Genomic DNA, 16,276 nt, shown 5'->3' with positions numbered 1-16,276 from the left:
ACATCCAAACTTAAAACTTACTATATACTAATCCACTCTTGTACGCTTTTAAGTAATTTTTAAAAATTTTTTACTTACAAATTTTTATATATTCTTAGGCCCTCTTTTACGTAAATCTTGGCTTCGTCCCTGATTAAATATATGTAAGTTTTGTGAAGACTTTTAGTTAACCAAATCAAATCATAATACCAATTAAAAGTTTAAAATCAAATATTTGGAAGTTAATCTATTACCAAGTCGGTGTGTGAAACATATCATCCACATTACTCAAATGATAAGATTTGATTTGTAAGATTCAAATTTTAAGTTTATCATTCAAATCAAATTATGTCATTGTCATGTAAGCATTTTACTAAGTGTGCTCTACACACTTGAGAATAGAATGTCTGGACATGTATGATTTTAGCTTGCAGCTCGTATTTGAGTTTTTTTCCTCTCTAAGGGTCCGTTTAGCAACGCAACTATTCTCAAGTATTCTTAAATATTTTCTTTCCAAACATCACTCAAACAAAATACATTTTTTAATTTTTAATTGTTAACTTTTTCATCTAATCGTTACATAATCATTACAACTTTTTCAAATTTTCAAACAAAACACAAAAAAACAATACTAGTTTTTCAAATTTCAAAATAAAGATAATATTAAAAAATTATATTCAAACACTTTTTAAACTTTATAATATTTTTTTCAACTTTTTCTCTCTTTATTTCCAAAACTCAAAAAAATATCTTAACTCAAATTATTTTACTACTATTCACAGATACTAATTAGATATTCTAAGTATCCAAACAGGCCCTTAGAATTTCTTGCTTGAGTTCTTGTTGGATTTGGAATTAAAGAGATGTCTCTATAAGATTAAGGTTGCATTTAGATACTGAGGTCCTCTCAGATGGTCTGAGTTGATCTATGAATAGTAGTGTTTTGTAAGTGATCTCATTGAGATGTGTTTGAATGTAAATAAGTTGAGATGGGTTTAATTTTTTTATGGAAAGTTAAAAAAGTAATAGGCCCCATCAATGATTGATTTGAAATGGGTTGAGGGGGCTCGTTTAGATGATAGAAGCAACTCAGCTCAGTTCAAATTTGAACCGAGTCTACCATCCAAACAATCTTTGAGCTGAGTTTTCGTCCGTTTCAACTAATTTTATACTGTAGATAGACATGACACATCGACTACTGTCGTGTGAAGTGCTTGCTTTGGAAAAAAATGAACTGAAATGAGAAAGTCCATTATTTTGTCAGAACTTGTCATAAATATGATTACTTGGGTGGTGGACTTATAAGAATGGTAATTGACATACTGTGAATAGCCGGGTGAAGTGCATGTTTTGGAATTACCGTTGGCTGCGCAGGAGACAAAACTGACATGTGAACAGTATATTTATGGTGGGCCCCAATTATTTCACAACTTCCTATAAATATATTTAAACTCATCTTAACATCCAAACACGCATAAACTCATCTTAAGTGGACCCCACAAAACTCACTTAACCATCTCAACGCACTACTATTTATAAATAATTGATTTTAACTCAACATCCAAACGCAACCTTAATTTTAATAACTAAACACACCCTACTGTTGGCGGGAGACCTATGTTACTTAATAATAATGATTATAATACACATACCGACATGTGCATGCCGTGTTTATTTTTCTCTAAAACCCATTACTAGACTGAGAGTTGAAAATTCTAAGACATTTTAATCTAAAAGAACACATTCACCTTATAAAATAAGAGTAATTTTTATCATAGATTAATGTCACTTTAATGACATGATGTCTCGCATATATTCTGAGAGTATAATTTTGCACACTCAATAAGGATTGTAGGGGTGCTACCCCGCCCCCTACGGAACGGGGGCACCCCTTCCCTGCACTCCGCCCTGCATGGGGCGGGGGGTGGGACTTTCACCCCCGATGTAATTTTTAAATTTGCTATTACATATTTTATATAAATTATAGTGTATTAATTTTTAAATTATGTAGTTTTTAAATTTGCCAATACATATTTTGTGAACAAATCTAACAAATTGTAATATATATTTATATATACACAATTTGTAAAATATAAATATATATTTATGTTTATATATATGTATATAATATATATATATATGTAAAAATGGAGGCGGGGGAAATGCGGGGTGGGATTGGGCCCTTCCCGTCACCTGCCCCCGCTAGGAGCCCTAGATGCGGGGCGAGGTTGCCCACCCCTGCTGCTTACCCCTAAAGGATTGGACACTTTCAAGTACATGAAAGAATTGGACATCATTAATTCGAAGGGGATAAGATCATGAAGGTAGTTGTAAAATTATAATTTGAATTGTGCTACAGAAGATCGAGATGTTTCTTAATTCTAGAGGTCTTTGATCCTTATAAGATACCTCTCTCTCTCTCTCTCTCTCTCTCTCTCTCTCTCCCATAGTTTGTATATCAATTACTTCTATATAACAGACTTATGTAAGATCCCTATTCTCTAATAACAATTGTATGGATATATATTTATATACTCGAATCTGATCCTCAAACTAATATCCGTAATATGAATTTGTAGCTGCTTGCATGATTTCAGAATATTACTTACTGTGCGCCTAACAGTTTTCTTTTCTTTTCTCTTTTCTCTCTCTCTCTTTTTTAGGTATGATTTTCTTGTAGATTTTTTAAATCAAGATGAAAATTTTTAGAGAGACTTTGAGGAGTTTTATGAAAGTGATGGCATGTATAGAAAGTATCATGTTTAGATTAAAAAAAAATGGAGAAATACTTTTAGTGAAACTTAAAAAAATTGGTAGAGTCCATTGAAATAATGTTTAATGAGTTGTTTTTGTGAGAGAGGTTTTTGCAAATCGTGAAAATCAATGGAAATTATTTGGTAAAACTTATTTTTGAGAGGTGATAAAATCTTGGTGTGGACCGGAAAAGATGTTTGAATCGAATGTGAGATACATTTTTAATTAAGAAAGTATGATTTTTTTAAAAGTAAAATGCTATTTATTATTCTTTTAATTAGCATCCTTTCATCATCATCTAATTTTACATTAAACGATGAAAACAATACAAATTCTCATCATTTATTAATTATTTAATACCACATCAAAAAATGACAAAAAGATAAAAATGAAAAAGAATAACATTTTTTCTTAGAGAAATTCTTTGTTCCCAAACAGGCATTCCTTGTGACATGAGTTTCGTTCCTAAACGATTAATAGAATTTTCATTAATAAATAGAACTCAAGAATTTTTTTAAGGAAAATTATCATCATTCATTAATCAGAGAAACTTACATCTATAACTGGATATATGCAAGGATATCCCCATATCAACCATTACCTCATAAACCAATTAGTACATTTGGAACTCCACCAGTATATATACTATTTTCCTCGTGTGACTGGACAGGTCTAGTTTTCACTACTGCTGATACTCTCTACAGACAAACGTCCAAGAGATAATATTCTGCCTAAACAGAGACTAAACCTCACCCTTCATAGAAAGAGAGGACTCGGCCTCTACGGACAAACATCCAATAGATGAACTAGTTTTTTTTTTTTTTTTACTAAACAATAAGGAAAATAATAAGGAATGCAATAAGATATATGAGAAAAATAACGGATTACAGTTTGGACCAACTCCAGTAGACTTTGAAATATGTGACAGTGCGTGATGACAACACAATTGTCTCTTTTTAGCTACAAAAATCAGATATGAAAGATCTGATGGTGGCGATTCCGATGATCCGGCGCATGTGGCGAGAAAAACAACCGGAAGGGGTGGCACGTGAGTACCACGCGCACTTGTGAGCGGCATGTGAGCACCACACACGGTAATTTTCGCAAAACCGCCACTATCCTTAAAAAGATTTGCGGCCTAAGAGTCTTCTTATGCAATGTGTGTCTCTCGAAAGTTGTTGGAAAATTATAAACTTGTATTTTTCGGATTTGAAGGAAAAAAATTAAACTAAGAAAAGATAATTACCTTGACAGACAAAGTGGGTAGATAGAGAAATGAGAGAATGAGAGAGAGTCCTACAAAAATAGGCTTTTTACTAGAGAGAGAGAGAGAGAGAGAGAGATTTCCGAATATCGCTAAAGGTGAACTCAAGAATATTTGTATTGAGAAAGTGACATGTAACAGCTATGTAACATGCTTGGCAACAAAGAAAGATAAGGCCAGTAGAGATCAAGGAAAAAGAAGACAATATGTTACAGACAAATTAGTTTGCACGTCAAAGTTTCTTTCAGAGTCATTATCGAGGGACATCACCTTTTTGGCTGTTGAATATATTGAAAAAACAAAACATGGCCAGGGCTTTGTGGATTTTATCATTGATATTATTCTTACCAAATATAAAATGACTAAAATTCGTTGGCCATTCAAAACCCATCTCGATTCACGACCATAATTTCATCGTAATCCGAATTTTTTATATTTTTTTGAAAAATCGTAGTTCACCCACCCACAACTACAATGGATGCAATCTGATCTCCAGATATGAATTACAGGCCACTAATGGTACTTAGCAGCTGGCTGATATTTTTTGGACCAAAAAGAAATCGTAAATGTCACTGATTTTCAGAGGAGTTTATGATGATCAATGAGTTGTGAGGTAAAAGAAGATATGATGATTGTTTCAAGGTTCGCAGGAATTTTATTACCTTGAATAATAAACTTGCTTGGAAATTAAGTTGTCAGCCATTTTTCTTAGAACTCAATAGTCAATATCATTTGGTTGAGAGAAATTAGTGCTAGCGGCTGCAGCCTGCAGTCTCATATATATAAATACACACACAAACAGAAGCATTGCATGCAGCTCTGATCATAATACGTTAATATTTTCATGAATAAGAGAAAAGAGATCATATTTACCAAACAACAATATTATAGATCCAACAATATGCTTTGTGTGTGTGTGTGTGTGTGTGTGTGTGTGTGACTGTGACTTTTGAAGAACTTCACATAAATAAATCACAAGCAGACAGAATCCCAAATTGAGTTCTAGATGGATTTTGAAGGAGCGATATATATAAGACAATTGTTTAATTTGAAAGCATATATAGATCAGCTAGCATGCATTACGTAGACCCGACAGAGTTGGGAGAGAGGGCAGCGGCTGAAGAGGTATTGGCGGGCATGGAGATTGATCGCTTCATCATTTTAGCCGATGACCGATGAAACCTGCAACGGAACGACCCTTGGTGCGTCGTTGGTGAACACAAGCATTGGCCTCCTTTTGGTGAACTTGTTGATGTCGCGTCGACGGCGCCTTTTCCTCCTCTGCCACTTTTCGGAGTCGTGGAAACGTTACCACTTTTCGAAGCCATATGTTATATTATATATCTTTGTTTAAGAGAGAGAGAGAATGGAGAAACCCCAACTTAATATGCAAAGCTAGCTTCAAGATAGACAGACATGAGGAATATATATACACCTATATGTGTTTGTGAATAGATATCTTAGAGAGAGAGAGAGATCAGTTTAATTCATGAGAGAGAGATAGACGTATAATGAGTCTTAAGACTAGTTTGATTACACAAAATCAAATTATCTCATCTCATATAATTATTACAATTTTTTTAAACACTCACACAAAATATAATAAATAATTCATTTTTTTCAAATCTAAAAATAAAAATTATATTAAAAAATTATATTATATCAATATTTTATTTAATTTTTAACAAAATATCACATTTTATCTGAACTGCATAACCAAACGAATCCTTACAATATTCAATTCGTTTAAGATTTTCAAAAAGGATTTAACCAAATGCAATCTCTGTGTTTTTTTATTAGTCCATTCAATTTGATAAGACCAATGGAGAGGATCTCAATTATTTTAAGCATATAAGAGAAGACGACAAACTAATATTATCCTTTTAGAGGGTGAGGTAAGAGCAAATAATGCAATCAAGTGGTGCCCAAATTTGATTCCTCCTTGTTTGTCCATGTATAGTGCGAGTAACAAGGCAGAAGAAAGCTCCCTTTCCTATCTCTAGTACTCAAAAGTTTAAAGATCAGGATTCTGCTTTAATTAGCTAGTTAGGTTAATTCCATATATATTAGCTAATTTCAAACTTATAAGATAGAGAAATGATACTTGCAGTCGTGAGTGTGCAAGCGTCGTGCAGTCATTTTAAAAAAAGTGAATAAATATGAGACCCATATGAAAAGAAATTAATTTTTTATGAGTGGATCCCACTCTTTTTTAAAACGACTGTATGACGTTTGTGTATTCCACGACTGTATATAATATTACTCTATAAGATATGAGGGTTGTTTGCACATACAGTACTCCTAGCTAGATACCTATTTATTTTGTTTAATTTAAGTAAAACAAATATTATGGAAAAATGAAAAACATTTATCTTTGGGAAACTGCATGAGATGATGATGATAATCACACAACCTTAAAAGAAAAATGCTTCTTGCAAACGGATGGTGTAAACGGCTTGCAATCGGCGAGGCCACGTTAGTGTTTTCATTTTCCTTCTCTCTTCGTGTATGATCTGTACCTTACTTGTCTTCCATGGCCTCTCCTTCTTCGAAATCTCAACTCCCTCCTCATCCTGCTCCTACCCTTTACACATTTCTAATAATTTCATCCCAAATTAATAACTCCTCTCTCTCTCTCTCTCTCTCTCTCTCTCTCTCTCTCTCTCTCTCCCTCCCTCCCTCCCTCCTCGTCTGTGTGCTAGCAATAAATTGCAATGGCATCCCAAAACCCGGAAAGCCAATTCCAAGATTTCTTACCGACCATGGCCTACAAGCTCGGTGGGGACAGCCTGATAGTTGAGCTGTGCAACGGCTTTGATCTGTTGGTGGACGACGACAAAGTGGTCATCACCTTCGATAGCCTCAAGAGGAACTCCGCTCTGCTGGGCCTGCACGACTTGAGAGACGAAGATCTGCTTTCCATGTTAAAGGAAGGCGATTTCTACGGTGATGGTTATTGACAACTCACAGCTCGGAAGTAGTGAGCACTTGACATACAACACCCAAACACTCACAGCTCTTCAACACAGTACTCCAACCAAGCCAAGCATGACATCACTTTCACTCAATGTTAGAAATTTCATTACACTTCGACTCACCCCTTCCAACTATCCATTATGGTGTGAACAAGCCTTGGCCCTTTCAATTTCCCTTTCCCAACCCTAGATTTAGGTTTTCTTTGTTCCGCACATTTGCCTCTGTAATGCCCCATCTACACTCGCTTCAATTACGAAAATCCCAATGTACGGACACTCATAGACCCTAAACATGCCCAATCAGATCTTTGCGGCAGCCGAGGACGACGACATTTCCGGCGCCGGTCAATCGATAACTCCCTCATTCGCTACGAAGACCACTTAATTGACGACGATGCCGACTCAGTAGGCGGTGTCGTCGATGACGTCACTATTGACGCTGTGTACAGTCATGGTGGTAGTGATGGTGGAGCCTCGGAGATGGTGATTCAGTGTCACGACGGCACCAGCCAGCTCATGCTCTCGTTTCCAGGCCAAGTTTATGTATTCGACTCTGTTACCCCCGATAAGGTTCAAGCAGTGTTGCTGCTTCTAGGTGGATGCGAACTATCTTCAGGCCCACAAGCGGAGATGTTGCCTCAGAACCAGAGGGGTGGTGTGATGGAGTACTTGTAAAGTGTAGTCAACCGCAAGGAGCAGCTTCGTTGAATAAGTTCCGACAGAAGAGAAAAGAGCGATGCTTCGATAAGAAAGATATAGTGTTCGTCAAGAGGTTGCTCTCAGGATGCAGCGTAATAAGGGCCAATTTACTTCTTCCAAAAAGTCTGAAGGAGCTTATAATTGGGGTGCACTCCAGGGGTCAGGGCAAGATGCTGGCTTTTGGACTAATTCTTTGAGTGCAAGTGCCTGAGATGGGAAACATCGAAAAGCACCCAGAGAGAGAGACATGGAACCGTCCACCAACCGATCAGCTTTTATTTTATTATTTTATTCCACATAAGACTCGATTACCTGCCGCTTGCACGTCCCGTTTGTACCCAGCAGAATTGACCTTAAAAAAAGCAGAAGAAACAAAAGGTGCGCATGACGTGGTGCATGCTGCGACTGGTTGCATGAAGAGATGAGGTTTAATTACCATGTGGTTACGTGTGGCTGAATGTACGTACACTTTGGCATATTTTCTGATATAATTTCCTGATCGCACAGTTTGCCAACAGATTTTGGCAACCTTGGCATATATACATATAATTATCGCGTAGTAATTGGGAGCATTTGGTGGCTCTGATCTCATGATTATGGGACCCTATATAGATCGCGGGACTGGCATGCATATTGTTCATGCAGCAGAAACTCTAGCTACATGATCAGTTTAAAAGCCCTTTAGCCTTGAAGTGCGGAATTATCATTTTGGACTGTACGTTTCCCGATACTTTATCCATCTTTCAGTTCCATCTTTACCATATTCTGCTGATCCCTGTACGTACGTACGTACGTTATAAGAAAAACATGGGCCTGATCTGCTTTTCTCCATATCAATTCGGCTTTTTGGAACAGTTAGCAACGACGACAATAGCCTCCCAAAAGTGTTTCAAAACGGCCAATGAAATGATCGACTGATTTTCAAGCAGGTACTGAGGTTTAAAGCTTTGGAAATCAAAGCGAGTGTATGACTGTACAGTGACTTTATACCAGGCGCTGCGATGAACCTCCAAAATCTCTTTTCCCGTTAATATAGTTGTTAAGATACAAATTTTTAGTTAAAATTTGGCTAATATGTCAATTTTTAACTTTTGACTATCTACGCAAAACTTGAACCCCATATTAAATTAATCATTTTACTCTTTATAATAATAAAATATTATTTTTTATCTCCTTTTTAATGCATTCTTTTATTTGTTATTTAAATACTTTTTTATATTCATTTTCATAATTTCCAACAAATATATACATCAAAATATATAAAACCTATGAAACTTTCAAAACTTTTTTATATTCCTTGAAAGAAACTTTTTTAATGATTTTTTAAGGATAAAATGAGTGCAAGTGTAATGCCCACTGAAGACTTATGAAGATGAAAGCCTACAATGAAAAGAAGGAAAGGAGAAAAAGAGGGTTTGACAATGGACAATGCAGCTTGATCAGATATAAAGGGAAGATGTGATATAAAGCTAGTGGACAAGTCGAACCACATAAATACTGTTCTTTATTTCCTGTCATTTATCATTAAACAAGTCATGAATGAACAGTACCCCCAAACAGACTATTACCAAGAACCAACATGTGAGAACAGAGAGTCATCTGACTATACCGTTGAGGCCAAAACAATATATCAGCAGATTTTAAGATCAAGATCTAATTGGTAAAAGTACTTCATTTATGACTTTGAGTTCCTTGGAAAAAATAAAAAGATCGATTTCGATAGACCAAATAGTATTAGAATCCTTATTTTCATAGATATCAAGTTTTCAAAAACACACAAATTGGAGGCAAATATCACTTGTTGCGGTGATTTTATTTCCAGCAGACATAAAATCTCCGCAAAAAGTTTTATTTCTTGTAGTGTAGTTTCAAAAGCAGAGTGCTTACAATATGTGTCACATCATATTTAGTGGGATGAAAGTGAGATAGTAGTATGGTATATAGAATTTTCTGATTACAATCATTGGCAAGGATTAGTGCCACCGCCCACATTAATGGTAAAACCTTGTTATTATATATGGTCACCATTATTATAATTATTAGTCTTATTGTTGATGATGTTGTCGGTGCATAATAATCTACAGCAGAAGAACAAATACATCAAGCAATAATATCTTTTGGATCGGTATTTAGGGTTGTTCTACACGAGCTTTTTGAATTCGACGGTGTTCTTTGTTCATCTCAATTGATCAAGTAGCAGTTTCACAGTAATTTCCTTCGGCCTCTTCCTTCTTGTGGTGGCGGAGTGTATTACTTTCTGTTTTTTTTTTTTTTAGGCAAAGGTTACATATAATAAAGTTTGAGAAAGTATAGGATTACAGATAGAGTCTTAGACAACTTGATACAATTGTATACATTCACTGAGTTGGTTGTCGTAAAAGCTTGCATCAAAAGATTTTTTAGGAAAAAAAAAATCAATACAATTTTTACTAGGTCTGCTACTCGCCCTATATGGTCCGCTGCCCCCTTGTTTGGTTTGTTCGTCCCTGTTGATCAGATGAGTTTTTTCTCCCCTCCACCCGTAAAACTGGATAAGATCAATACCAAAATAAAGATCTAACCAAAATCTACATAAAAATAAAAATAAGAACTCAAACTACAAAACGTTGATCTAGTTTGAAAATATAGATCTAGCTCGAGAACAAAAAATAAAATAAAATAAACAAACAAACAAACAAATGGAAAATATAGATCTGGCTTGAGTGACCCGCGACTATAGTTGGTGGTTTTACCCAAACGAGTAGAAGAAACGAAGAATGAGGAGAAAACGAAGAATAGGAGCAAGAGAAAAAGAAAAGAAGATGAGCATGAGAAGAAGATGGTTGGGAGAAGAGAAACTGATAGGGATTCGAAGGCGTTCGGAGAAAGATCAGAAGAGAGAGAGAGTGTCTATAAACTCGAAGTCTATCGGGACGAGCGGATCATCCGGGCAGGGTGTGCTTGACCCTCCCCCCACTCCTAACTTTTACAAGAGGTATGTTGCACATCAGCCGGAAGTCGCAACAGACCTCACAATTTTTTTTTTTTTCACTCAATGCATGAAGTGTGCTGAGGCTTCCGGCTGATGCATATATTTTTTTCCTTTTACAATAACTAAAATAAAAATGCTCTTAAAAAATTATATATAAACAACTTTTCAATCCTATTTATCTATTTTTACAAACTTCAACCCAAAAAATTTAATATATATATATATATATTTATATAGAATTTCATATCTACCTCCATGAAACCCCATATACATCTCATCTAAAAAAGAGTCATCAATTTTCAAACATTCTCAACATTTCTTTCAACCAAACATATATACATCAAACCTTATATAATTTCCCTATTAGTTTCTAGAAATCTTTAAAAACTTTTTTTTTTTCCTTTTTCTTTCTTATTCCTTTTTTTTAAAATTTTCAAAAAGTATTTCAGAATCAACTCAAGATTTCAAATACCCTAAGATTCTAAAGGTATTTTATCATCTTTTAAGAAAGTCTCTTTATATATATATATATTAGCATCTTGATCACTAGAATCTGGTTGAACACCTTGGTCTTTTCTCCCCTTACATTCTTATTTTGTATGCCAATGAAAACTTTATAAATTTAATTTGTTTCAATATCACGAGTCTTTCATAGAATGTATCGAAGTAACTTTATCCATCAAGAGTAATTAACTTCTTCTACAATTAAGTAATAAATTATATCAGAAATGAGTAATTAGACCTTGTACGATTAATATAATTTCCCATTTAAAAAACATAAATTGAGAAAATCAAAACATTTAGATTAGAAAAACTGATCAAAGACTTTATTCATAGAAAATGCAGATCATGATATCATCTAACCTCATAAGAAAAAGATTATACGAATGAAGAGAAACAAGATTCATTAATTCAAAATCATAATAGATAAGAGTTTGTTGGAATCAAGAGATCAAAATCTCAAAAACGTTTTAATTTGTAACCAAGAGAATCTTGATCCAAGCTAAATCCGCCCGAGCCACAAAGTGGACAAAACAAGATGACAAAAAGAGTGAGAACTGAGGAACCAGGCAAATAAAAAAATGAAAAAAAGGACAAAAATCAGAAACCAACCAGTCAACGGACAAAACTACCAGTCCCATGCTAATCCCGCTACTACCTATTCATTTCCTACGTGTGTTTAGATTGATCCAAGCTTTCGTGGAATCAAGAAACACTTCTTCGCTGATAGCATTTTCCATCTCCTTTTCCTCCTCGTCTACACCTTTCCCAAAGCAGTAACAGGTGTTTCGCTCTCCCAGATTTCGCTTTCAAAACTGTTAACTTCTCTCTGCGCGCAGCACTGCTTCTCCTTTGGTTAAAATCTTGAAGAGTTTTTTTAACTTTAGATTGAGAATGGCGAGGACGGGCAACAAGAACGTACAAGCCAAGCTGGTGGGTATGTCTTATTTTCTTAGAATTCGCCCAAACAATGAAAAGGGTTTAACTTTATTTCACATAGATAAGATTTTTGAGACGAATTTAACAACTTTGATATGTAGCATCTGAAATTTGTTGCTTTGGGTACCTTCGAATACGGACTTTCATACTACACAACCTGTTATAGATATATAAATGCTGATTAACATAATTATTTGTCTAATCGTATGCCTTAATTACTCTTTTTATTTTTTTTTATAAGTAATCATATGCCTTAATTACTACACGTAGCTGCGTGAAAAAGGAGGGAACTGTATGATTTTACGATCGTAGATAGCTTTTATGCATGATTGCCACTAAAATCGACATCCGTCTTGTGAGACATTCTCGTTTCTTGGTCGTCGCCCCGAGATTATGTGGACTTCATGAGCTTGGTTGTCAATGATATATGATTTATGGATTGTTAAAATCGTATTGTGGCGTGGAGGATATGATCCCAGCTTATCCCCCGGAAATGCAAGAAAGATTTTGAATTAGCTATTAGTTGTCTTACATATAAGAATTTCGAAATTGATAGGAATGGTTATGGATCATTGGCGAAAGAGAAAGCTTTTGTTGTTTTTGATTTTATCAAGCTTTTACCCTAGGTATTTCTTGGGGACATGGGAGCCGGAAAAACAAGTTTGGTGTTGAGATTTGTCAAAGGCCAATTTTCTGAGTACCAGGTTCCTTTTCTGTTTCGTTACTATTTATCTGCACTCTCGTTTTCCTTCCTCAAAATCATGATAGTGTACAACCTCTAACATGCGTATAAGATGCAGGAATCAACCATTGGAGCGGCATTCTTCACACAGGTCTTGTCACTAAATGAGGCCACTATTAAATTTGATATATGGGATACAGCAGGACAGGAGAGATATCATAGTTTGGCTCCTATGTACTATCGTGGTGCAGCAGCAGCTGTTGTGGTTTATGACATTACAAGCATGGTAGCTATTTTACAAGAATCTACTAACCTTATTACTAGCTTTTCACATGTTAATTTCATCTAGAATTAGTTTTATTTTTAGCCTCTCACATACTCATTATTGTGTCCAACTAATATCGTTAGTAGTGATCTAAACTTAAGAAGCTGATTTTCGAACGTCAATTCTAAGCTTTAGTAGCCAATTACCTTAATCCTCTCTAGTGTTTGTGTCCATTTCTTTGAACATTGTGGTGTTCAGATGGCCCTGTGTGTCCTCTCTTGAAGTTACCCACGTTGATTATAATCTTGAGATCTATCTGTGATTTTGTGAATGCTTTTTTCAAGTAGTAAGAGCAACAAAAATCTTCATTAAGAACTTTTTTTCAGTTGGTTCTCATTTTACCTGCAACGTGTTTTTTTTTGGGGGATGTTTATAGCTAGGGGTCTCCACCCCCTTCTTTTGTTACTTTGTGGCTTGGATTGCATATCCAATTAAATTATCTTTCTTTGGAAAAAAAGGAACTTGTCGGAGTTATGTAATCTGAAACTAGGGATCTATCTGACACTTTAAATGCATGTGCTTATTTTTTAGGATTCATTTGTACGAGCCAAAAAGTGGGTTCAGGAATTGCAAAGACAAGGTAATTGACAGAAAATAATGAATTCAACACTTACAAGCTGAGACTAAAACTATCCTGTATATTCTTCTTTTTTTTCTATTGCTTCTTCAATCATTGTCTCCATCATCAATCTGTGTATGAAATTTTCAAGCTGTAATACTTCGAATCAGGACTGAATCACCTGCAATGGAAGTCTTTAACCTTCTTGAGATGCACTGATCCAGACAATCCATTTTGTGAGGCCCGTGGCACCCAGATGGGATGTATGTATGCCCATATCCATGGGTGGTTTCCTGTACAAAAAATTGCCTGGGATTGCTTTCCTTTAGGAGTGAGATTATATGTGTTACTTTATACCTTCTATATTTTCTTCTATTGTGGAACCATAGTAGTCTCTATTTTACAATCTGTTCACTGCATGTTTTGCTGTCTTCATAATATGCAGGGGCCAATTTTGCTTCGGTGATACCTTAAAAGATAAATTTTTGTTATTATATAATTTTTCATTATAGCCAATGAATTATAGCTCAAATGAAACCTCTTCAACTTACAAAATGAGTGGAGGGTGGGGTCATGGAAAAAGACTTGCCACTATTGTTATGACCCTTTGAATTCAATTTGACAGTATTTATCAGTACTGAAAAAATTCCATCTCAAGGCTTTTATATGTTTGACCACCCCTTAAATTGACTGAGTTATAGAGGATTTAATGAAAACCTTGAACAGAATTAATGTAGAAATCAAACTTAAGGTCATCTATTGGCTGGATCCTTAAACTTGATATTATGACCACTTATGCACTTAAACTGATTATTTAAGTGAATTTTGTTCAATAGCTAATCTGCTTTCTTATTTTACCAAATCAGGAAATCCAAATTTGATAATGTTCTTGGCTGCCAACAAGGCTGACTTGGAAGGGAAGAGGAAAGTGCCAGCTGAGGTAGCTACATTTTTTTTTTTTTATAAGTAGGAAGCTTTATTGATTGAATGAAACTAGGTAAAGCCCATGTACACGGGAAGTATACAAAAGAGACACCTAATTACATTCTAGAAAGCTGAAAAGAAAGCAAAAACTCATGAATATTCCCTCCCTTTAAAACTATAGCAGAAAACCATTGAACCAAAGAAAAGAGGTAGCTACACTGTTACAGTCCAATACTCTTACCTTTATACTGTTTGTAGTTGAGTGTACTCAATGGCACATTGGTTGCACCTTGACATTTGTAATTTGACGAGGAGAGAATGTGTTAATTGTTCAAGCAGGTTATATGTTGGTTGTGATGATCATTATTGCAAATGAGTCCATTGCTTGATGCAATTGCCAAAAACAAAATTTTTCAATCCTCTGTAATAATGGTTGCAGGATGGTGATCAGTATGCTAAAGAAAATGGCTTGGTTTTTGTTGAAACATCTGCAAAATCTGCACAGAATGTGAACGAGCTCTTCTATGAGATAGGTAACTTTAGCTACTTTTTTCTGTTTAAGATCGAGGGTTGACGCAAGCTTCAAATTTATGGCATTCCCAATATTTGACCCTGTAAGGGAAAAAAATTCAAGAAATAAGAATCCTAAAATGCGCTGGGGGGTGGGCGAGGTCACTTATGGCTTCAAAACAACTTCTTAATTGGATAGTTTATGTCCAATGGTGGCTTCATCCTTTGGTGACAACTCTTTTTTAATATGGCCCTGCCATTTATCCATGTATGGTGACATCAACCAACTGTTAGCTAAATTTGATTCTCTGTTTTACCCAGAACTTTTTCGTGCTTATAGAGATGAGCTATTTTGCAGCAAAGAGACTGGCAAAAGCTAACCCTTCACGTACAACTGGGATGAAGTTACAGGGCAGATCACAAGAAAGTGGAAGAAGACTGTTTTGCTGCTCTGCATGATGCCCATACTTCCTCTGCAACTGTATGTAATGCTTGCAATCTTGCGAACTTACCATTAGTTATTGTGCAGTCACCATTTTTATTTATTATTTGAAAACATGAAGTCAAAGTGATGGTCCAGATCTCCTTCATTATTTTGTTCCATCAGTGATCGAGCTACCTTACCTGCGGGTGATGTATTTAGTTAGTGCTTATATATAGAATATCTCAAACAATTTATATTGACAGGAAGAAATATTTTGTTTCCCTTATTTTGCCAGCTCCCATCTTATAGCAGGTTTTCCTTGATCACTTTTAAGGACATCACCACTCAATCAGATGGAAATTCATTGTGGCTAATCAAAGGTGCAGACTGACATGCAAGCTTCACAAACATGCTGTAAGAACATTTGTTCTGTGTACATTTTAAGATCTCATTAGAAAACAATTTGCGACACTTTCAGACATCTTGCATAACTCTGTATGGCCGAGACAATGATTATTGAATACAAAGTGAATAAACACTGAAGTAAGAAGTGTGATAGGTAAAGAGCAAAATTTGATTTACTTAATTGTATGCAATATAACTATTAAGCAGTGCATACAAATGACCTGGGAATCGATTTTGCAATAAGTAGTGCAGACAAATAAGCCAGGGAGGGACTCAAAGTACTTGAACAATGAGAAATACCTGCCATGATTTTACCTCTTCTTTGTTGTGAAATAACTTGAGTGTCCCTAAAGTTGTCCATGGAA

At 35.3% G+C, this 16,276-nt stretch overlaps 1 protein-coding gene and 1 pseudogene across 3 annotated transcripts; both read left to right on the top strand.

Annotated features, from left to right (window-relative positions):
• The first annotated feature begins 7,193 nt into the window (after positions 1-7,193).
• Positions 7,194-7,882, top strand: LOC108979381 (annotated as a pseudogene).
• A 3,937-nt stretch (positions 7,883-11,819) lies between these two features.
• Positions 11,820-16,049, top strand: LOC108979382 (ras-related protein RHN1-like). 3 transcript variants are annotated; one of them, XM_018950056.2, is made up of 8 exons: positions 11,820-12,076; positions 12,709-12,786; positions 12,883-13,050; positions 13,621-13,669; positions 14,515-14,588; positions 15,012-15,105; positions 15,441-15,563; positions 15,819-16,049. In XM_018950056.2, exons 1-7 carry the CDS (start codon positions 12,038-12,040, stop codon positions 15,539-15,541), a joined length of 603 nt encoding a protein of 200 aa, XP_018805601.1. In that variant the 5' UTR covers positions 11,820-12,037; the 3' UTR covers positions 15,542-15,563; positions 15,819-16,049. The 3 variants fall into 3 exon arrangements, with proteins under 3 accessions (XP_018805601.1, XP_018805600.1, XP_018805602.1); XM_018950055.2 differs by having other exon boundaries at positions 11,823-12,076; positions 15,802-16,049; XM_018950057.2 differs by having other exon boundaries at positions 11,823-12,080; positions 15,802-16,049.
• The last annotated feature ends 227 nt before the right edge of the window (positions 16,050-16,276 follow it).

The sequence above is a fragment of the Juglans regia genome, chromosome 1 (genome assembly GCF_001411555.2).
Source record: "Juglans regia cultivar Chandler chromosome 1, Walnut 2.0, whole genome shotgun sequence".
Taxonomy (NCBI): Eukaryota; Viridiplantae; Streptophyta; class Magnoliopsida; order Fagales; family Juglandaceae; genus Juglans; species Juglans regia.
The sequence above is the reverse complement of the archived record's forward strand: the minus strand, read 5'-3'. Positions and strand labels throughout refer to the sequence as shown.

Coding starts and splice junctions, on each gene's coding strand:
- LOC108979382 (XM_018950056.2), top strand. CDS start 12,038: ATGGCGAGGACGGGCAACAAGAACGTACAAGCCAAGCTG. Junction 12,077..12,708: donor AGAACGTACAAGCCAAGCTG/GTGGGTATGTCT, acceptor CTTTTACCCTAG/GTATTTCTTGGGGACATGGG. Junction 14,589..15,011: donor AGAGGAAAGTGCCAGCTGAG/GTAGCTACATTT, acceptor TAATGGTTGCAG/GATGGTGATCAGTATGCTAA.